This window comes from Poeciliopsis prolifica, unplaced genomic scaffold (genome assembly GCF_027474105.1).
Source record: "Poeciliopsis prolifica strain line A6 unplaced genomic scaffold, Auburn_PproV2 SCAFFOLD040, whole genome shotgun sequence".
Lineage (NCBI taxonomy): Eukaryota > Metazoa > Chordata > Actinopteri > Cyprinodontiformes > Poeciliidae > Poeciliopsis > Poeciliopsis prolifica.
The window spans coordinates 4,452,245-4,468,610 of NW_026562415.1; the positions used below are offsets into that span (position 1 = coordinate 4,452,245).

Below are 16,366 nucleotides of genomic sequence, written 5' to 3' on the forward strand. Positions count from 1 at the left end.
TGACATTCAAAAGCCAGCAAATGGCTACAATACAAAAAGCTACTCAAATATGTCTATAGACAGAAAAAGTAAAAAACAAAAAACTGACCAGGTTTTACCGGGTTGCCATTTTTCCCTAATATTTGCACTTGATCCCACGAAAATTGCGCAAATGTTTTTTTTTTCTATACAAAAACGTACTATTGATCTTTCTAAGTTGAAGGACAGCCAAGTTATTTCCGGTTTTAAAGTAACTTTTGCAAAAACATAACCAATAACTTCACTTCAATGGAGTGTTTCCAAGTTAGTAACTTGGTAACAAAAAAATTGTTTATTCTAGAAACTTCTCCAGCAACAACTTTCGAGTCATCTTTTTTTAAAGATTCTTTTCCATTTTGAAACACTGCCAAACAAAAAATGGAAAAGACAAGAAAAAAAAATCTCAAACTGCTCGTTGTCTAGGGGCATGGATACATGACAAAAAGACATACTTCTCTTGCTCTTCAAAAGGGGAAACCGATAAGAGTTCAAAGCCAAGCAGTCCTTGTTTCTTATAAGTCAAGACATGGTGACAAAAACATAGAGGCTTGCTAACATTAGCCACATCTACACTTGCAGCCTTTTTTAAGCTGTCAAAACTGAAACTGTTGGGTGAGGAATTATAAAAACCACCAAGTGACGGTGAATGATAATTTCTTTAACAAAAGTCGTTTCAATAAAAGTTAAATACCTCTCCTTTTAAATACAACTGAAGTACCGTCTTTAATTTCTATGGTTTTTTTAAGCTGATCAGGTTTGTCAAAAAAAAATAAAAAATCTTTACGAGTGATCCATGAATTCTTGTGTCGCTGAGTTACAAACAAGACAAAGAAAATATAAAAATAAACAAAAATAAACGGGCAACTTCTCCTCGTCACTTCAAAATGGCAGAGACATCCCTGACTTTCTATTCTGCAAACATATGGGACATAATTTGCTTAGAAAGTCCTTAAAATGGGAAAAAACCCTCCCCCAAAAAACATGCAGTCATTCTGGTAAATGTGTGATAATATTCATAACTGCATGAGGATTTTTACAATGTAACTTCTTTAGCCCAATTACTTGAAGTCGGCCTATCTATACACTTTTGATTTAGTAATGTATAACTTCTGGTTTTCCTGAAGTATGAATCTTAAAGGCCTTTTTCCTTTTCAGCCACTTTTCAATAATGGGAAAGAACATTATATCTTTGCAAGACATAAGGATGGATTTGACTCTTAATATTTTGGGAATATCTAAAAATGGTAAAATTTTGTGCATTTTGGTTTTTAAGAAATGTCAGATTGAGAAAGGCAATTTCAAATATTTTAACAGTACAAACTTTTACGACGACTTGATTTCTGTCTATTGCAGCACCGAGTGATACATATTTATTCAAGTTACATATCAGAAAACAAAACTTTCATGCTTCAAAACTGAAAGCCATATTAAACATCATAAGAGTCATGGAGACTTGTAGTTTTTAAATATTTAAACAACAACAAAAAAAAAAACAATCTTAATGTTTTTACATTTTTTCATAGAAAACCTGAAGGTAAAAATGGTCCATTCAAAAATAACACTGTTCGCTCCTGCGACGAGTTCCTCAGGTTGCTGTGACCTGCAGTATGTTCAAGTCCAGCAATCCTAAATCTGAGCTGTTAATAATAAAAAAAAAAAGTAATAAAATAAAAATCCTCAGTCTCACATTAATCGGAATGGATGTAGACGAAGCACATCAGAAAGAAGACGAGCTGTGGTTCACGCTGGTTTTTAAGAGTTTCTGGGTCATGGCAGGAGTGACAGAGTCAGAGACGGATGGTTCTGGAAACCGGACGTCCTCATCCAGCTCTTTGATGAAGTGCTTGAGGTCCTCCAGGCAGCGCTCGCGTATCTCCCCGAGGTTCTCTCTGAGCGGGACTTGCAGCTGCTTCTCCAAGCTGGGATCCTTTGCCACCAACATTTTGACCACCATTCCAAACGTCTCGCAATCCTGCCTGTAGATCTGAAGGACAGGGAAGTGTGATTACTTTCTTTTTGCTATAATAAAAAACTGAAGTTTTCACATATTATTTATAGATTATTAAGCCTCTAATTTGGGGGTGAGGAACCGCCTCCATCCTTCTCTACCAGTCTGGATGCAAACACTTCACAGCACTACACTTGAGCTTACAAAGCAGTGTCAGAACATAAAAGACTTATTCTTCTCTTGTATTTAATGAGCCCACTTGAAACAAGCTGAGAAACAATAGTAATAATAATTTTTAAAAAAACATTTAATTGGTGTTTAGAGGTTTCGTCTGGCGTTAAATGAGCAAAGGACATTTCTGTGCTTCAAAATTCTCCACAGTGAAGTGACTATCATTTCTACACGTGTTGGAGTGGTAAAACAAAAACGTTGCATTGGAAAAGCATTAGACTGTTTACGACTTTTCACATTTGAACAAAGTGCAACCGCAAACTATTTTAGTGGGATGTAGCAAACGGTCTGTGTGCAGTTTAATCTCAGTATAAATTTAGCAGCTGTGTGAAGGTTTTATTAAAAAGGATATTACCCCAGAGCGAAATACGATGTCTTTCTGTAGCAGGAGGCTGTCCCAAGTTGATGGTAAAATGGAGGACAATCCCGAAAGCAAAAGGCTTTTAGATGCTGCAGAAGACTTTAGACTGCGGCTGAGATTTAACACCCAGCTGGATTGGTCAAGACACAGCCAGAGCAACGATGGAATTATTCAGATAGATAAAAAGAATGTATCTTTTTATTGATCTGAATTACAGATTCAGATTTGGTCCAGTCAAAGACCAGACTAAATCAATACTTATGCACACTCAGTTTCCAGATTTTTGTATCCAAATTTATTTAGAAAACGTCTGAACTTGTCAATTGAAGAATGGGCTATTCTAGACTGAAATCCAATATTTTAAAAATAGTTTTGAACTTCATTTATTTTTATTTATTTTTTTTTAAATAGTAGGTTTTGTTAGTGTTCTTTGTTGGAATTTTAGAGCAGATTCAAGAACCATGGGTCTGAATTTAAAGTCGTCTTGAGGGCAAACACATCCTTACCCAACAGATCCACACCTGGAAAGTAGCAAAAGCTATACAGTTTAAAACTGCACAGAAAATAAGAATCAGCAGAAAGATGGGCAAAAAAACCAAACAAACAAACAAACAAAAAAAAACATAAAACAAAGAAGGCATATCTAAAATACACTCCATCCAATCTGATTGAAACACATTCCAGAAGAAACATTGGTTATAACTGACAAAATGTGAAAAATACAGAATCGACATGTATGAATATACGTTGCAATTTTCCAAGATATAAGCATTTGCGTGTGCCAACAGGTTATCCAGGTTAAAAAATTGCATTTATGGGCCAAAAAACTGACACCATTTCACAACATGACATTTAATTAGCTAGTCAGCCTCATCTATCCCCGAGTTTTCTTTTTCTTGAGTCAGAACAAAATTAATTCACAGACACTGATGAGGTTACACAAGTAAATGAGCTAGAGGGCTGATTCACAAACACAACTCATGTAAAAATGCATAAATACAAGTATGTGCCCATCAGGCTGTGTGTTGTAAATTAGGCCAGGCAAGACAGAGTTTCAGTCATTCACCAACAGCGGCGTCTGCACCGCGGGGCGCACTGACTCACCAACATATTTATAGATTTTCACGTCGTTCCTAGAACACAACGCGCGCTCGCAAGAGAAGAAAGTTCCAGAACGGAGAACTGCTGCTGTCAAACAGGGTTTTATCTATTTGTAACATTAGGATAGGCTTTAAAAAGTAACCCACAATCGGAAAACAGAAGCAAGTATCTAATATATTCTATGATGAATGGAACGTTAGCAAGAGTTGGACAAAACCTGAAGGCTCATCGGTCAATATTTATAACCCATTAATACATCAAAAGTGATAATCCTCAAAATAATAATAATAATAAAGGTGTGTTAAAAAGCCTTCACATGCATATGTTTGTTAAAAGAAATCATGGGCGTAAAAGAAATAAAATTTTGTTTCTCTTCCCCAGATAGACAGATTAGGGTAAAAATGAATTTTCACTATTTACATTTCAAAATTCCATTCTTGTGTACAGTAGAGGTTGTGTGTGCAACTCAAGAGTGAAAAAGAAGTAAATAAATCAATGAGTTTCATTTAAACACATTTTGTTGCAGCAAATATAGAACAAAAGTAGTAATTTGAATGTCAGATAGACAACCTGTTATTTACCAGAGGTTATTTGCATAATAACTTCACTTAGTGGAATAATCAAGTCTAGAATTTAAAGATTTCTCTTAGACTGTGTAAGACACTGGTTGGATTAGTTTACATGTACTGTGGATTTCTCTTTCACCCTTTCCTGATCAAAATGACCAGAGAACAGTAACTAAGTAATAAATACTAAGTAACTAAGTGTTTCAGGTTAGTATTAAGCTCTTTGCTTAATATGACCTGGACCCAATAAGTCAAAACCTTCTGCAAATACTTGCAGAGGGAGGGGACAAAAATTGGAGTTGGTTTTTAAATGATTTACTTTAACAATAGGAAGAAACAGTCACATCAATCACTTCAGAGGAAACGTACACTGGTCATCAGGATACAGTTTCCAAACCAGATGGTGACATCCTGTCCTTTAAACTGGGTGTGTTCCATACACACCTTGTGTATGTATAACATGAGTTGGGATGTTATTCACACAACGTCTGCTGGTCTTACTCAGCAGCTAACTATTCATACTATTCTCTCAGGATGTGTTCAATCAAGTGTGCGGACAGCGGCTTCTATGAATACAGGAAGAAGCCGTTCCTACAAAACAATGTGCTGAAAATGAGTCCCACTTCCTAAAATCCATCCGGTTATCCAATCAGGAATAAAAAAGAAGTAGTTCTTGACAGAATAAGAGCTTCTTTCTTAAGAGTCCTTGTGTATTTACGCTCCTCAAGTCACCCAAAAATCAGACAAAATTATTGGAAAAATGTATCCAGATTTAATATGAAAGGTTTGGTAAAATTAGAATTAAAAAGAAAAAAACATTTTTAAAATGTATTTTTAAAAAGTTGCAAAAAAAATCTTCATGACTAGAATTAATTTCAATACAATCCAAAATCTACCAAGTAAGGTTTTCTATTGCAGTATGTAAATGCGCAGTATGAAAAAAATGACACCATGACTGTATCTAAATTTACAAGAGATATCAGTTTAACATTAGCAAAAGTATAACTATTACAATTAGTAACATTCGCTTTATGTACTTTATACATACATAAGGTTCTCATATTTACCTCACTTCTTTATTAACACTATAAAAAGGCATAAACTCATCTGTCATTGTTTTGGCAGCTTTGCAGAGAATAATCAGATGCTTAGAATGCCAGTTCAATAAGTCTTTATGATTCTGCTGATCATCGGAAACCTTTCCGCAACCATCAGTAAAATCCTAACAGTAATAAGCTATTCGGATTCGTAACAATGTAAGAGTCTGAACTCAAGAAGACATGCTATCAGAAGAGCTATAAACCAAAGTATTTATACATGTGCACACTTAAAAATTATTGGAGCCGTTTTATGTTTATATGACAACAAGCATGGTATTTTGAAGGCGGGCATAAACGTTTTAGGTTGTGTGTTTGTATCTCCCCTTCGCCAAAGAATGTAGATTAAGACAGACTGAAAAACAGGACAACCATCCCCATCCAGCTCTGCAATCTTTTTAACAAAAACAGACAAAGCGCTCAGCAGTTCTTCTGCGGCCAAATCTATTTATACTCCTAACCCAACGACATAAAACTGCCTTTGTTCCACAGCCTGGGCAGTCAGGAGTAAAACTAACCCCTTTTATAGCCTGCATGCCTCGTCACTCACGCCAACCACTACGGCCGGGTTTCAGATCAAGCTAGCTTCAAGATCGAGGTGGCCCGTTAAGGTTTCAAAGTCAGAAGGTTGCCGAGTGTTTTTAGGAGCTGCTTGATTCTGTGCGTTTGTGTCTGTGAGGGCACTAAATCAAAACGGAGAGCAGAAAACCAAACATGTGGCCTCACATGACAACTGGCCCACAGTTGTCATGTGAGGAGGAATACTGCTTTGACTCACTGCAAAAGTGAGGGTAATTGTGTTATTACAGCGTAAAATAAACAAAGTCCCTTTACCTGAATGTTAAAGGGATGATGGCAAATTATGGCCAGCAAACCTGACGAGTGCTCTCAGACATTTTATAGCTGCTGGTGGAAAGTCGGTGTGAAAGCAGCTCTTAGGTTTTAGTTACTGAACTGAGTTGCCAACTGTTCAAAAATTAATTCACCAACTACGAGGAAAAGGAAGAACGCAGTAGAGATGTGTACCTTATGAGAAATGTTGATTAAATTACTTTTGTCTGGCAGGATTATGTCCAAACAGTCTGTTCTCTTATGGAAAACTAAATGACAAACAACCTTCAAAATCTGGAAATTATAAAAGCTTCAGAGAGCAACGACAGAACAGAAAGCTGGAGTTGCAGAAGTAAAAAAAACAAAAAAAGACTAAGTAAATATTTAATTCCCTCCCCAGGCTCCCCCTTTCTAATTTGTTGATATTTGACAAAGAGCTCTGATAACATAAAGCAGGACACATTCTGAAACAAAATCTTGCATTAAAATGAAAAATCTGACCTACAGAGTCAGCCACATGTATCAGTATAGAAACATTTAACGAAGATAGCATAATGACACATTGAAACGTGTTAATTAACTCTATGCTTTGGGTTCATTTTTCTCCCCGAAAAATCTTCCAATGTGAGATTATGTTGCTTACCAGTGAGAGGAGGCGATTAAAGTGGCCCGTCACGTGAGTTAGAACGAGACCACAAGGCCTAAACAGTTGGGCTGTAAAGCAGGAGGGAAGCCCCGGCGTCAGCAACAACACTGCGACAAAGCTGCAGGCTCACTGGTGCAGCTCGACGTGAGAGAGTGAAATGTGTCCTCCAGGGCAGAGTTAGCTCAGGATTTAATGGTTTCAAGTAAACCAACGGTAGCGTTCACTGGTCCGGGAACGGCCTTCATCAGACAAGTGAGCACGTCTGGAACCTTTAGCCTGGGGTGCTGCAAGCTCTGTTAAACTTTGCGTTTATTGTGCATGAACAGCTAGACCCAAACTTTGTTCAGTTGCAAGCATATCAGAACTGTTCCAAGAGCTACAACACAACTTGACACTTTTATAAGGAGCAAAAGCAAAATAGAAAAAAAAAAATTCTGAGCTTCAGAACATTATAGCAGCGTTTGCAGCAAAACCAAATCACAAAATCTCAAAGTGTAATCTTGAGTTTCTACACAGTATTAGCAGAATACATGGGCTTCATTAGCAGTGTTATTTTTTTTTATTTAGTTTATCCTAAGTAGTAGTATTTTCATTTGCAAATCAGATCAAAAAAATTTGAGATCAGCTCTAAAAACGTCCTGGAAAGATTGTTATTAGCCTTATCGGTGCAATGTAAATGCTTCCATCTCAGCACCTTTCAAGTGCAGCACAATAAATTAAAATGTGATATTTAAAAATGGCAGATCACTAGTTATAAGTAGAATCATTGCACTACAAGTACCTTTTCTATCTCCTTGGCTTTGGCTGCGATGGCCATGGTTCGCCTCTCTTCTAGGTTCTCTGTAGACTTTTTGCCGTCTTCAGTGACCGAAGCCACGATTGGTTCCTCCTTTTCTGCCTCTGGAGGATTACTTTCCTCCTGTAGGGAGAGGAGAAGAGAGCTTTATGTGAATCCTGGCTTTAAAGGATGCTAAGAAACAGAAAAGCAGATTTAAAAACAAGACTTTGAAGCAAAGGAAGACTTGGAGTGTGGTGGGTCAGTAACCTGAAGCCCAGCATCAGTGGATCACCACGACCTGACCTACTGTTACTTCTTTTATAGGAAGCCGAAGTTGATGAAGCATAGCGGAAAAGGCTTTGGCTTTACAGCAGTTTTTCCAACATGAAAAGTCAGAGTCACTTATGACAAATGAGTAAGCTCAACTTTGAACTACAACTACAAAGAAAAGCAAAAGGGAACATTAGGATTCCTGTTGATGTTTTCATTGTGTATCAAAGTTAATCTAATAATACTCGAGCGGTTTCTATTTACTGACTTGTCAAGTTTTGGACAGGAACTTCAGAAACTGGGAAGCATCACAACAAAAATCAAGCTTTCTAATGAGCATACTGGAAATTGTGCATAAATTGGGACGCATTTCTGCTCATTTCCTGATTCTACGAGAGTTTGACAGCCAAGGAGCAGAACTGCCCAACCAGGACTAAAGTTCACTCATTCATCCAGGGGAAACGGGCAACGAAACAAGTCATCTTTCATTCCTAGAAGTTCAAGTAAAGACATTACAAGCGACGGAGCATCAAGTCCGGCTGCGGTCTAAAAATGAAAAGCACAACTCATAAGGAATCATCCAATTATTCCTTCCTATTCAGTGCTGAGCGTAGCTCCAGGGAGAAGACCTACGTACACGCTTGTGCACATATGAAAGATCACATTTGTCAGGCTTTGGCCTCCTTTGCTCGAGTTAATAATGAAAGCAACCATAACCGAGCCTTATTTTAAGTGGCTGGAAAAAAAGCTCAACTGGGTTTGCTCTCAAGTCAAAGCTTATTTTTTCCACATATAGGGAACAACGTGAATGTGGTCCTTTTTAGAGTATACGTGACAAAAAAACACGTAAGAACAAAAAGACATTTTCATTCCAAGATATTTTTAGCTTAGACAAACATAAATGCCTGCATGGTCTAAAATTAAATAAGGATTTATGTTTCCAATGTTCTAACAGTCTGCATTCATCGGAGATGTATTGCTGCCATTGCCAGGGATTTTCTAAACATGAGACTCCAAGCACTAGTACTGACTGAGAAAGTAGTGCTTTACAATAAGGTGATATTGTAGGAATAATTGCTACAATGCAGAAGCTATTGCTTTATATATCGAAAATGAAACAGATAAAGCTTATGATACCTCGTAAATATAGAAACAAACTTTTCCCCAATTTTAACCACAAACTTTCTTCATTTTTATAGGAGTTTTCTGTGAAAGATCAACATGAAGTAGTTGTGAAGTGAAAACAAACAGGTGAACCTTTAAAAAACAGCGGCATTTCGTTTTCAGACCCCTTTCCTCAAATACCCTGAAATAAAATCCCACGCAAACTATTCAGCACTGCTTTTCTAAGTCCTGTTAATTTAATCTCAGTAGAAATAAGAGACATTCTGTGAAGCTCTCAGAGGCTTTTCAGAAGACGTTAGTGAACAAACATTGTCAAGAAGAAGAAGAAACACAGCAGACAAATCAGGGATACCGCTGCGGTGAAGTTCAACGCAGGGTTCGGTTATGAAACAATACCCTCGGCTTTGAACATGTCACATAGAATCAATCCATCTCCCAAAAATGAACAGAATATGGCACAACTCTAAACCCACCAAGACGAGGCCGCCCACCTAAACCAGACAAGGGGAGCATAAATCAGAGAAGCAGCAAAGAGGTCAGGAGAAAAAGCGGGAGAATTTGGCAATGGAACAAACTAAACGTCCAGAGAAACCTTTGTTGGAAAAATAAGCGGTAAGAAATCCTGTTTAGAGTTTGCTGTGGAAAATAGCTGCACTGATCATATTAGAGCTCAAACCTTCACCCTGAACACAGCTTCCCCACCATGAAACGTGATGGAATCTGTGGAAAGCTCTGAACACGGGTTCAGACTCTCTCTATCCGGTCGGACTCGGCTAGAGACATCTTACAACAAAGAATGAACAGAGTTTTCAAAAATGGGCAGAACGGACTGAGTTACCCTGTAAGACTTGCAGCTTTAATTGCAGAAAAGGTGGTTATACAAATAACTGATTCAGGGTAATTAAATAGAAGCGCTCATGGCAGTTCAGTTCTTTATTTCTGAAACTGTGAAAAACAATTCATCCTTTTCATTCACCTTCACATGTCTGCACAGATTTCCATTGGCCTACCCCAAAAAATAGTACTGAAGTTCATTTGTGATTGTAAAATAATAATTAAAAAAAGTTCAAAGGTTAAGAATACTTCTGCAAGATGCAAAAATCCACGTATCTTGTTATTTTACGTGGTCAAATATGACGTGGCAACAAAGAGGATTTTTGTGCAGAGATGAACCTCCTGGTGACCTTTCCTTTGTTCCAAATCCAGCTCTCCACCCATAGACCACCTTGGCTCACAGCCAGAGGTGGAGCTGCTCTATAGTTACCCTCTTTGGTCTCTTCAGTCAGAGATGGCTCCAGAAAGCCTGCCTATGTCTGTGTGCGTGTGTGTGCGTGTGTGTGTGTAGAATGGCCACAGCAGGCAGTGACCCAGTCTATTAGAACAAGCTTTACTGAATGTGCACAGCAAAAGGCTTTCATCTCTGCCAACTTTATGGGCATGTGCCCCAGGAATGGATCAACAATGCACCGCAGCACAGATCAAACCCAGCAGAACCACGTGTTTGTGTGTGTGTGGAGAGGTGGGAGAGTAACAAACTTATCACAGCATTGATTGAACGGGACATGCGTCAGACAGAGGCATGTCTGTATCTTGCAACAACTCGTTCGTTACCCCGCTGTTTGTGTTTGTGTGTGTTTCTTTTTTTTTTTATACTTCCAACTAAATACATTCTTGCAAAATGCACACCGTCCTCTCAGTTTTTAAAACTCTCTCTCTTTGTCCCCAACATAAAAAAGCAGCTTTTGATTGTGGCTGTGGTAGACCAGACCTCTTCTGAACTGGTTCAGTGAAACCACAACACCATTGTGACCATAATTTAGCCGTTTCATTGGGTTTTTGATTAAAGTAAACTCACCACAGACTTGTAAAATGCTGCAAGTCAACTGCTCTCAGCTTCACTTTAGGGAAATGAGGTCGGCGCTACAAAAGCAGTCTGGGATAACGTTTTCGGAATGTCAAAAAGAGACTAAATGACTAAATGCCAACCAGTATGAGTCCCCATTGCAGATGTTTTTTTTTACCTATAAAATTATTTTTTCTTCTACTGTACCTGGAATATTGTTTAACTGAGATTAGAAAAACTTGTCTTTCTGTTAATCTAGTGATGCAGATATTTGAGCCATCTACTTCATAACCCATTAACAATACTCTGTTATAGTCAAAGTAGTTGGAAATGCTGAAAAAATTTGCTTGTTTTTGAGATGAAGCACAATTACACAAAAGTTTTCCTCTCTGAATAATTGCATTTCATTTTAGAATAGTATTTTTAAAAAAGTGTTTTGCTAAAATTTCCACTACAAAAGCTACAAGGAGAAGATCACGGTGGGATACAAACAATAAATGGAATAGTTTGAGTGCTTTTGCACATATTGTTATCCATCCACGGATTTTTCTCACTTTATTATTTATGGCATAAATTCTGTCTACAATCCCCAAGTATTTTAATTCCCTTCGAATTTGTTTAAAAATAAAAGTCAAGTACACCTACAAAATAACAGAAGACCGAATCAATATTGGAGTAGCAAAAATCGTTCAATTCCAACACTCAAAAACATATATAACTTACAGGATTACACAATTCTTTCAGAACATTTAATTTTTTTGCTCCGAATCTGAATGAGGCGTGAAATACAGAAGCCTCTCAAATTCAAGTCCAAACGTTGTTTGCGAGACTTGTGTGGCACGTCAACGTCTCAAAAAAAATTAAACGTCCAACAGACTCTTGATCAGAATAAGGAAACGATTGTTCAGTGTAATCAGCATAAACACATCTTAATGAGCTCTGTTGGGACTCCGCTGTCTTTGCGGTCAAGATCATGTGATAAAGTTATGACTCGGGCTACTGACTTAACCCTTTGCTTCTGGGTGGCCTCTGCTGCACACACAGGCACACACAGACACACACACAGCTCCCTAATCACAATCACATCTGATCTTATTTACCCTTTTCTGTGCAGCTGAAGATGGATGACATGAGCAAAACAAACTACTATTTACAATTTGGGCAGGAGAGTTACACTAAAAGTAGTTTTTTAAAACTTGGTCAACATTTGAGCCACTTTCCTTTACCGTTATCAGTCCATCTGACTGAAGTCTGCTTATACCACAGATAAACAGAGTGCGGGCCTGATGGCTTTTTATGCTGCAGCTGAACGCTGCTTTAAAAGCCATTAGCATGCTTCGGTGGGACTGAACGCTCACAGCGAGGATGGGATTTAAGAAGTTCCAGATGCACCCTGCTGGACGGCGTCGAAGGCAGAGAGCATGGTAACCGATTAATAAAGTTGTTTTGCATAAGAAAATTTAAACCCAAGTTGTTTGTTTGTTAAAAACAAAGGGTCCTTATGCTCCACTTCCCTCAGAATATCTTTAAATTTAAGCAACCGTTCCTTTGTTGCTCACCTTGTTTGATGTCGCACTCTGTGGGGAGCCTTCTCGTGACAAGCCAGGAATTTTGTCTGTAATTTGAGGAAAACAAAGAAGAAAGAGAACAAAGGACTGATACATCAAGCTTTAAAACAGCAGCAAACATGAAACATTATCCACCACAAAAAGGAGACTCAGGAAAGCGGTTGAAAAAAAGTGATGAGAAGCTGGGATTCGATGATGAAACTGGAGAACAAGAAAGAGGCGCTTAGCTTTCATAGCTAAAACACAGCAACGCGTTAATTGTGGTCTTTAACATAGTTTTTCTTTCTTTTCCCGCATTTAAATTGTTTAGGTTTTCTGGGTCAATTAAAAAAACTAAAGTAAACCCTTGGTGCCCAGGAAAGAAACATAAAAATACGCCAGTGAAAACACAGGCTTCATGAATATCCATCAGGCACTCTACAGTTTCTTCCTACTACTTCCCCCGAGCATTAGCTGGTGGCATCTTTACGATCCCTGACAGACGGGACGACAGCAATGAGGAGAGGGGTTTCCTGCAGGACACGTTTCTGTCAACTCAAGTTACTCAGACTTAACCGTTTCATTTTCCATTCATTTGTCCTGGAAACCGCATCTTTTACTTCCTAGAATTGGTACGACTGATTAGAGAAGTATAGTGGGATGAAAAGAAATGTGTGTTTTGTTTTAGTTATGCTTTCTTTCCAACAATTGCTTTTGCGAGAATAATTGTATTCTTTCAGAGCTTTTGCCCTTTTTTTTGTGGCGGTTAAGAAACATGTGATGGACAGTGTATTGGTCAGAAGAATTTGAACTAAACTCAAAACTATGACCCGGTCCCTTTAATGAAAGGTTTAGTCACGTTTCTCGGTCTTAAGGCCATTTTATCATGCACCCACTGCCAGTTGAATCATTACCAAAACACACCATTACTGTTCTGAAATGTAAAGAAAGCACCTATACTAATCAAATACTTATTCTACAGGACAAAAGCTCAAAGTGAGATGAAAAGCACAGGATAGCACCAGCTCTCAGAGCAAATTGGAAAGTTAAAGGTTTGAAGGCAACAATAAATAAATAAATCATGCAGCACTTGAAGAGATACTTTAGCACTTTCATGTGTTTTTAATTACATCTGTCAGTGAATTTTGACAAAACAAATATATAAAAAAATTGAATTCTACTATAAATTAAAACTATTGTAACGACAGTGAATGAGAGGGAACAATGAAATGTGCTAATGTACCTCACAACAACAAGATGAGGTGACTTCCTTATTCTAATTAATGATTACCCCCCACTAGGTTATTGTATGTTTAAAACTCATGAGATAACTTGCTTAAGACCTGGGTGAAAAATATACTAAAGTGAAAAACAGCTGAAGTTTCTGGGCTGGCGTCTTAACTTGAAATGTTTACAGTAAATATCCCAAGTCCAGAATGTCTCAATCCGTTTAACTTTGCTGCAATCCTCGTCATGTTTTGTGCACTATAATAATGCAAAAAAAGAACATCACCCAGGTCCAAGCTCGCTCACGTGAGTTGGTGTACAGACCCAAAATGTCATGTCCGCTCTGAGGAAAGAGCGCCCCCCAGAGGTGCTCAGAAACACCTGTGTGACTCTCTGGACCGTCCAAATCTGGAAAAGCCAATCAGCCAGATTGTCAGTCGAAGACACAGAATGAGGTAAGGCAAACAAAGATATGGAAAACAATGGATGTACATTTTTTGACAAAACATTTGTTTTTGGGTTTGTTTTTTTTTTCTGTTGAACGATGCCTACATGTATTCAATCTTTTGGAAAATGTAATTCGATCTCTCATGAAAATGCTTGACATGCTTATGTTGAATGGACTTTTTGAAGGACTTGGTCCAATAACTAAATAATTAGTAGCTTGAGGTCCACAGAACAAAATATCAAAGCAAAGTAATGAATTACTGGGAAGTAGAAAGGAAATCTCAGTTTCAATACTTTTACAAAGAAACTGAAATAAAATCTGAAAACAATGTTGAATTTTCTTTTCACAGTAGTTTTGGATCATCCCAAAAAACCCAACAAACTGTTGTAAAATATTAAAACATTCAAGATTTATTAATATCTGAAATAGAATTGTAAATGGTTCCTCAAGCTATTTATAACCCTGATTTCAGAAAGTTTTAAAATATATATATATATATATAAAAAAATAATAATGCATGTTTTGTACATACTCTTGCCTTGCTGCGTGGAAAAAGGCAGGTTCTTTGCCCTGTCTGGCGAGTAGCCTCTGCTGCTCACGCTGGAGCCAGAGCGACTGTGAGGGGAGCGGGCCACCTCGCGGCGGACTGGGGAGCGTTCTCTTAGGGGTGGAAACAGGGCTGCCTTCCTCCTGTAAGGATCCCTTTCCTCCCTGGAAAGATGAGAGACATTAATTAGTCTTATATTTGTCATATTCCAACATTTCCAGCAGAAAATTATTCTCATTTGAGGTTAGATCCAGTAATTTGCCACAATTTCTATTCAGGGTTCCAGTTATTCTAAAAAGCAGAGCAAAGTCACCATCTAGCGTTCACTATGATGTACTGAACTTCATTTTGGATGAAAATATTGAATTATCTATCCAATATGTTGTATCTTCAGCCTCTAATGACTTTCTAATATTAGCTTGAGACAGTGCTAAGAAAGGGATTCCCAGGTCGGTGATCAGCAAGTCCTTTTCATACCCTCTGTCCAGGTTACGGATGGCTTGCACTAATGTGTCTTCCCCGCTTTCTGGGAGCGATCTGGCAGCTGGATAAACACCCTGGCTTCTCACATTGGGAGGTGGAGGTACGCGAGCACTGAGAGGAGAAAAAATAAATTACAACTGCATGGCGTTCGAGGAACAATGCAAACAGTTTTTCTGCATTGCCAGTTCATTCACTTGTATTTTTTTTTTTATCTTCTCTGTTATTACAAAGTATAAATATCTTTTTTCATTAAAACAGTAATAGAAGCTGTTGTGCTGGAGGCTGAAAGGAATGTTTGGGGTTCCCTCCTGTTCCTGTTGCCCTTATCAATTTGATCTTGAATAAAAGGAGAACAATTAAAGAAATTTTAGATTCTCCAACTCCAAACTAAAGTTTCCTAAATTATATGACCATCATCTAAGCCAATGTGTAACAATGGGTGATCAATGAAATATTAAAGCTTTGGTATTTACGACTAACTCACCACTGTGGTGCAAGAATGAGGTTTTCCGATGGAAATTTACAAAATGTGTTCACCATGTCATGATGCACAATACTCTAAAAAAAGAGTATTGTGCATCAATACTCTGCCTTAGAGTATTGATTCACAATATTAGAGACATTAATTAGTCTCTAATACTCTAAGAAAGAGTATTGTGCATAAAATCCTGGCAAGCAATCTCAGACTTTAGCAAAAAAAAGAAAAAAAAAGAAAGAGAAATAATTACCCAAACTCCAAGGATCGTCCCGCATGAGGGTCTTCTCTCGGTACTCTGTAGGGAAAGTCTTCCTACAAAAATTTTTTTGAAAAACACAAATAATTAAAAAACGAAATGCAGTAGATTAAGGTATTCTTTGTATGCAATTTAATTTTCATCAACACTTAAAAGGTAGAACGACTGCACATAAACAACGCCAAACTCAATAATGCAACATTTCATCAAAGGAAACATTGATATAGCAAAGCAAAAAAGAATGGACAAAGGGATCGTTTTATTTTTACCCTTCGTGCTGGTGGGATCGCTCTGCGCTCAGGAAAGTGGTGGCCTTCCACTTGGTAGCCCCTCTGCTCGTCATGGAAACCTCGAGGGCCGCCTCCATTCGGGTAAAAACGGGGACCTCCTTCATATTCATACCCGCCTCGACCGTACTCATCCTCTGGTCTGCCAAACGGGCCTCTCCTCTCGACGGCTCCGGCTGCCCTTGGATATGGACCCTAAGCAAAAGCATGGAAAGTAAGAATTCTTGGAAAAATAATTGTCTAAAAAATGGTTTTGTAGGAATAAACAAAGCTTGCAG

General features: G+C 38.0%; 1 protein-coding gene across 4 annotated transcripts in view; it reads right to left on the bottom strand.

The window, feature by feature from the left end:
- Window positions 1-263: 263 nt before the first annotated feature.
- Window positions 264-16,366, bottom strand: part of pphln1 (periphilin 1) — a 63,652-nt gene continuing 47,549 nt past the window's right edge. For 3 of the 4 annotated variants that reach the window (XM_055054612.1, XM_055054613.1, XM_055054611.1), the window contains exons 4-11: window positions 16,071-16,283; window positions 15,796-15,857; window positions 15,062-15,178; window positions 14,570-14,748; window positions 13,914-13,997; window positions 12,375-12,430; window positions 7,581-7,718; window positions 264-2,002 (exon numbers count right to left, since the gene is read on the bottom strand). In XM_055054612.1, the coding sequence (XP_054910587.1) occupies window positions 1,736-2,002; window positions 7,581-7,718; window positions 12,375-12,430; window positions 13,914-13,997; window positions 14,570-14,748; window positions 15,062-15,178; window positions 15,796-15,857; window positions 16,071-16,283 (1,116 nt within the window). In that variant the 3' untranslated portion in view covers window positions 264-1,735. The remainder of the gene's footprint in view (window positions 2,003-7,580; window positions 7,719-12,374; window positions 12,431-13,913; window positions 13,998-14,569; window positions 14,749-15,061; window positions 15,179-15,795; window positions 15,858-16,070; window positions 16,284-16,366) is intronic. The other variant, XM_055054614.1, reaches the window with a different exon arrangement.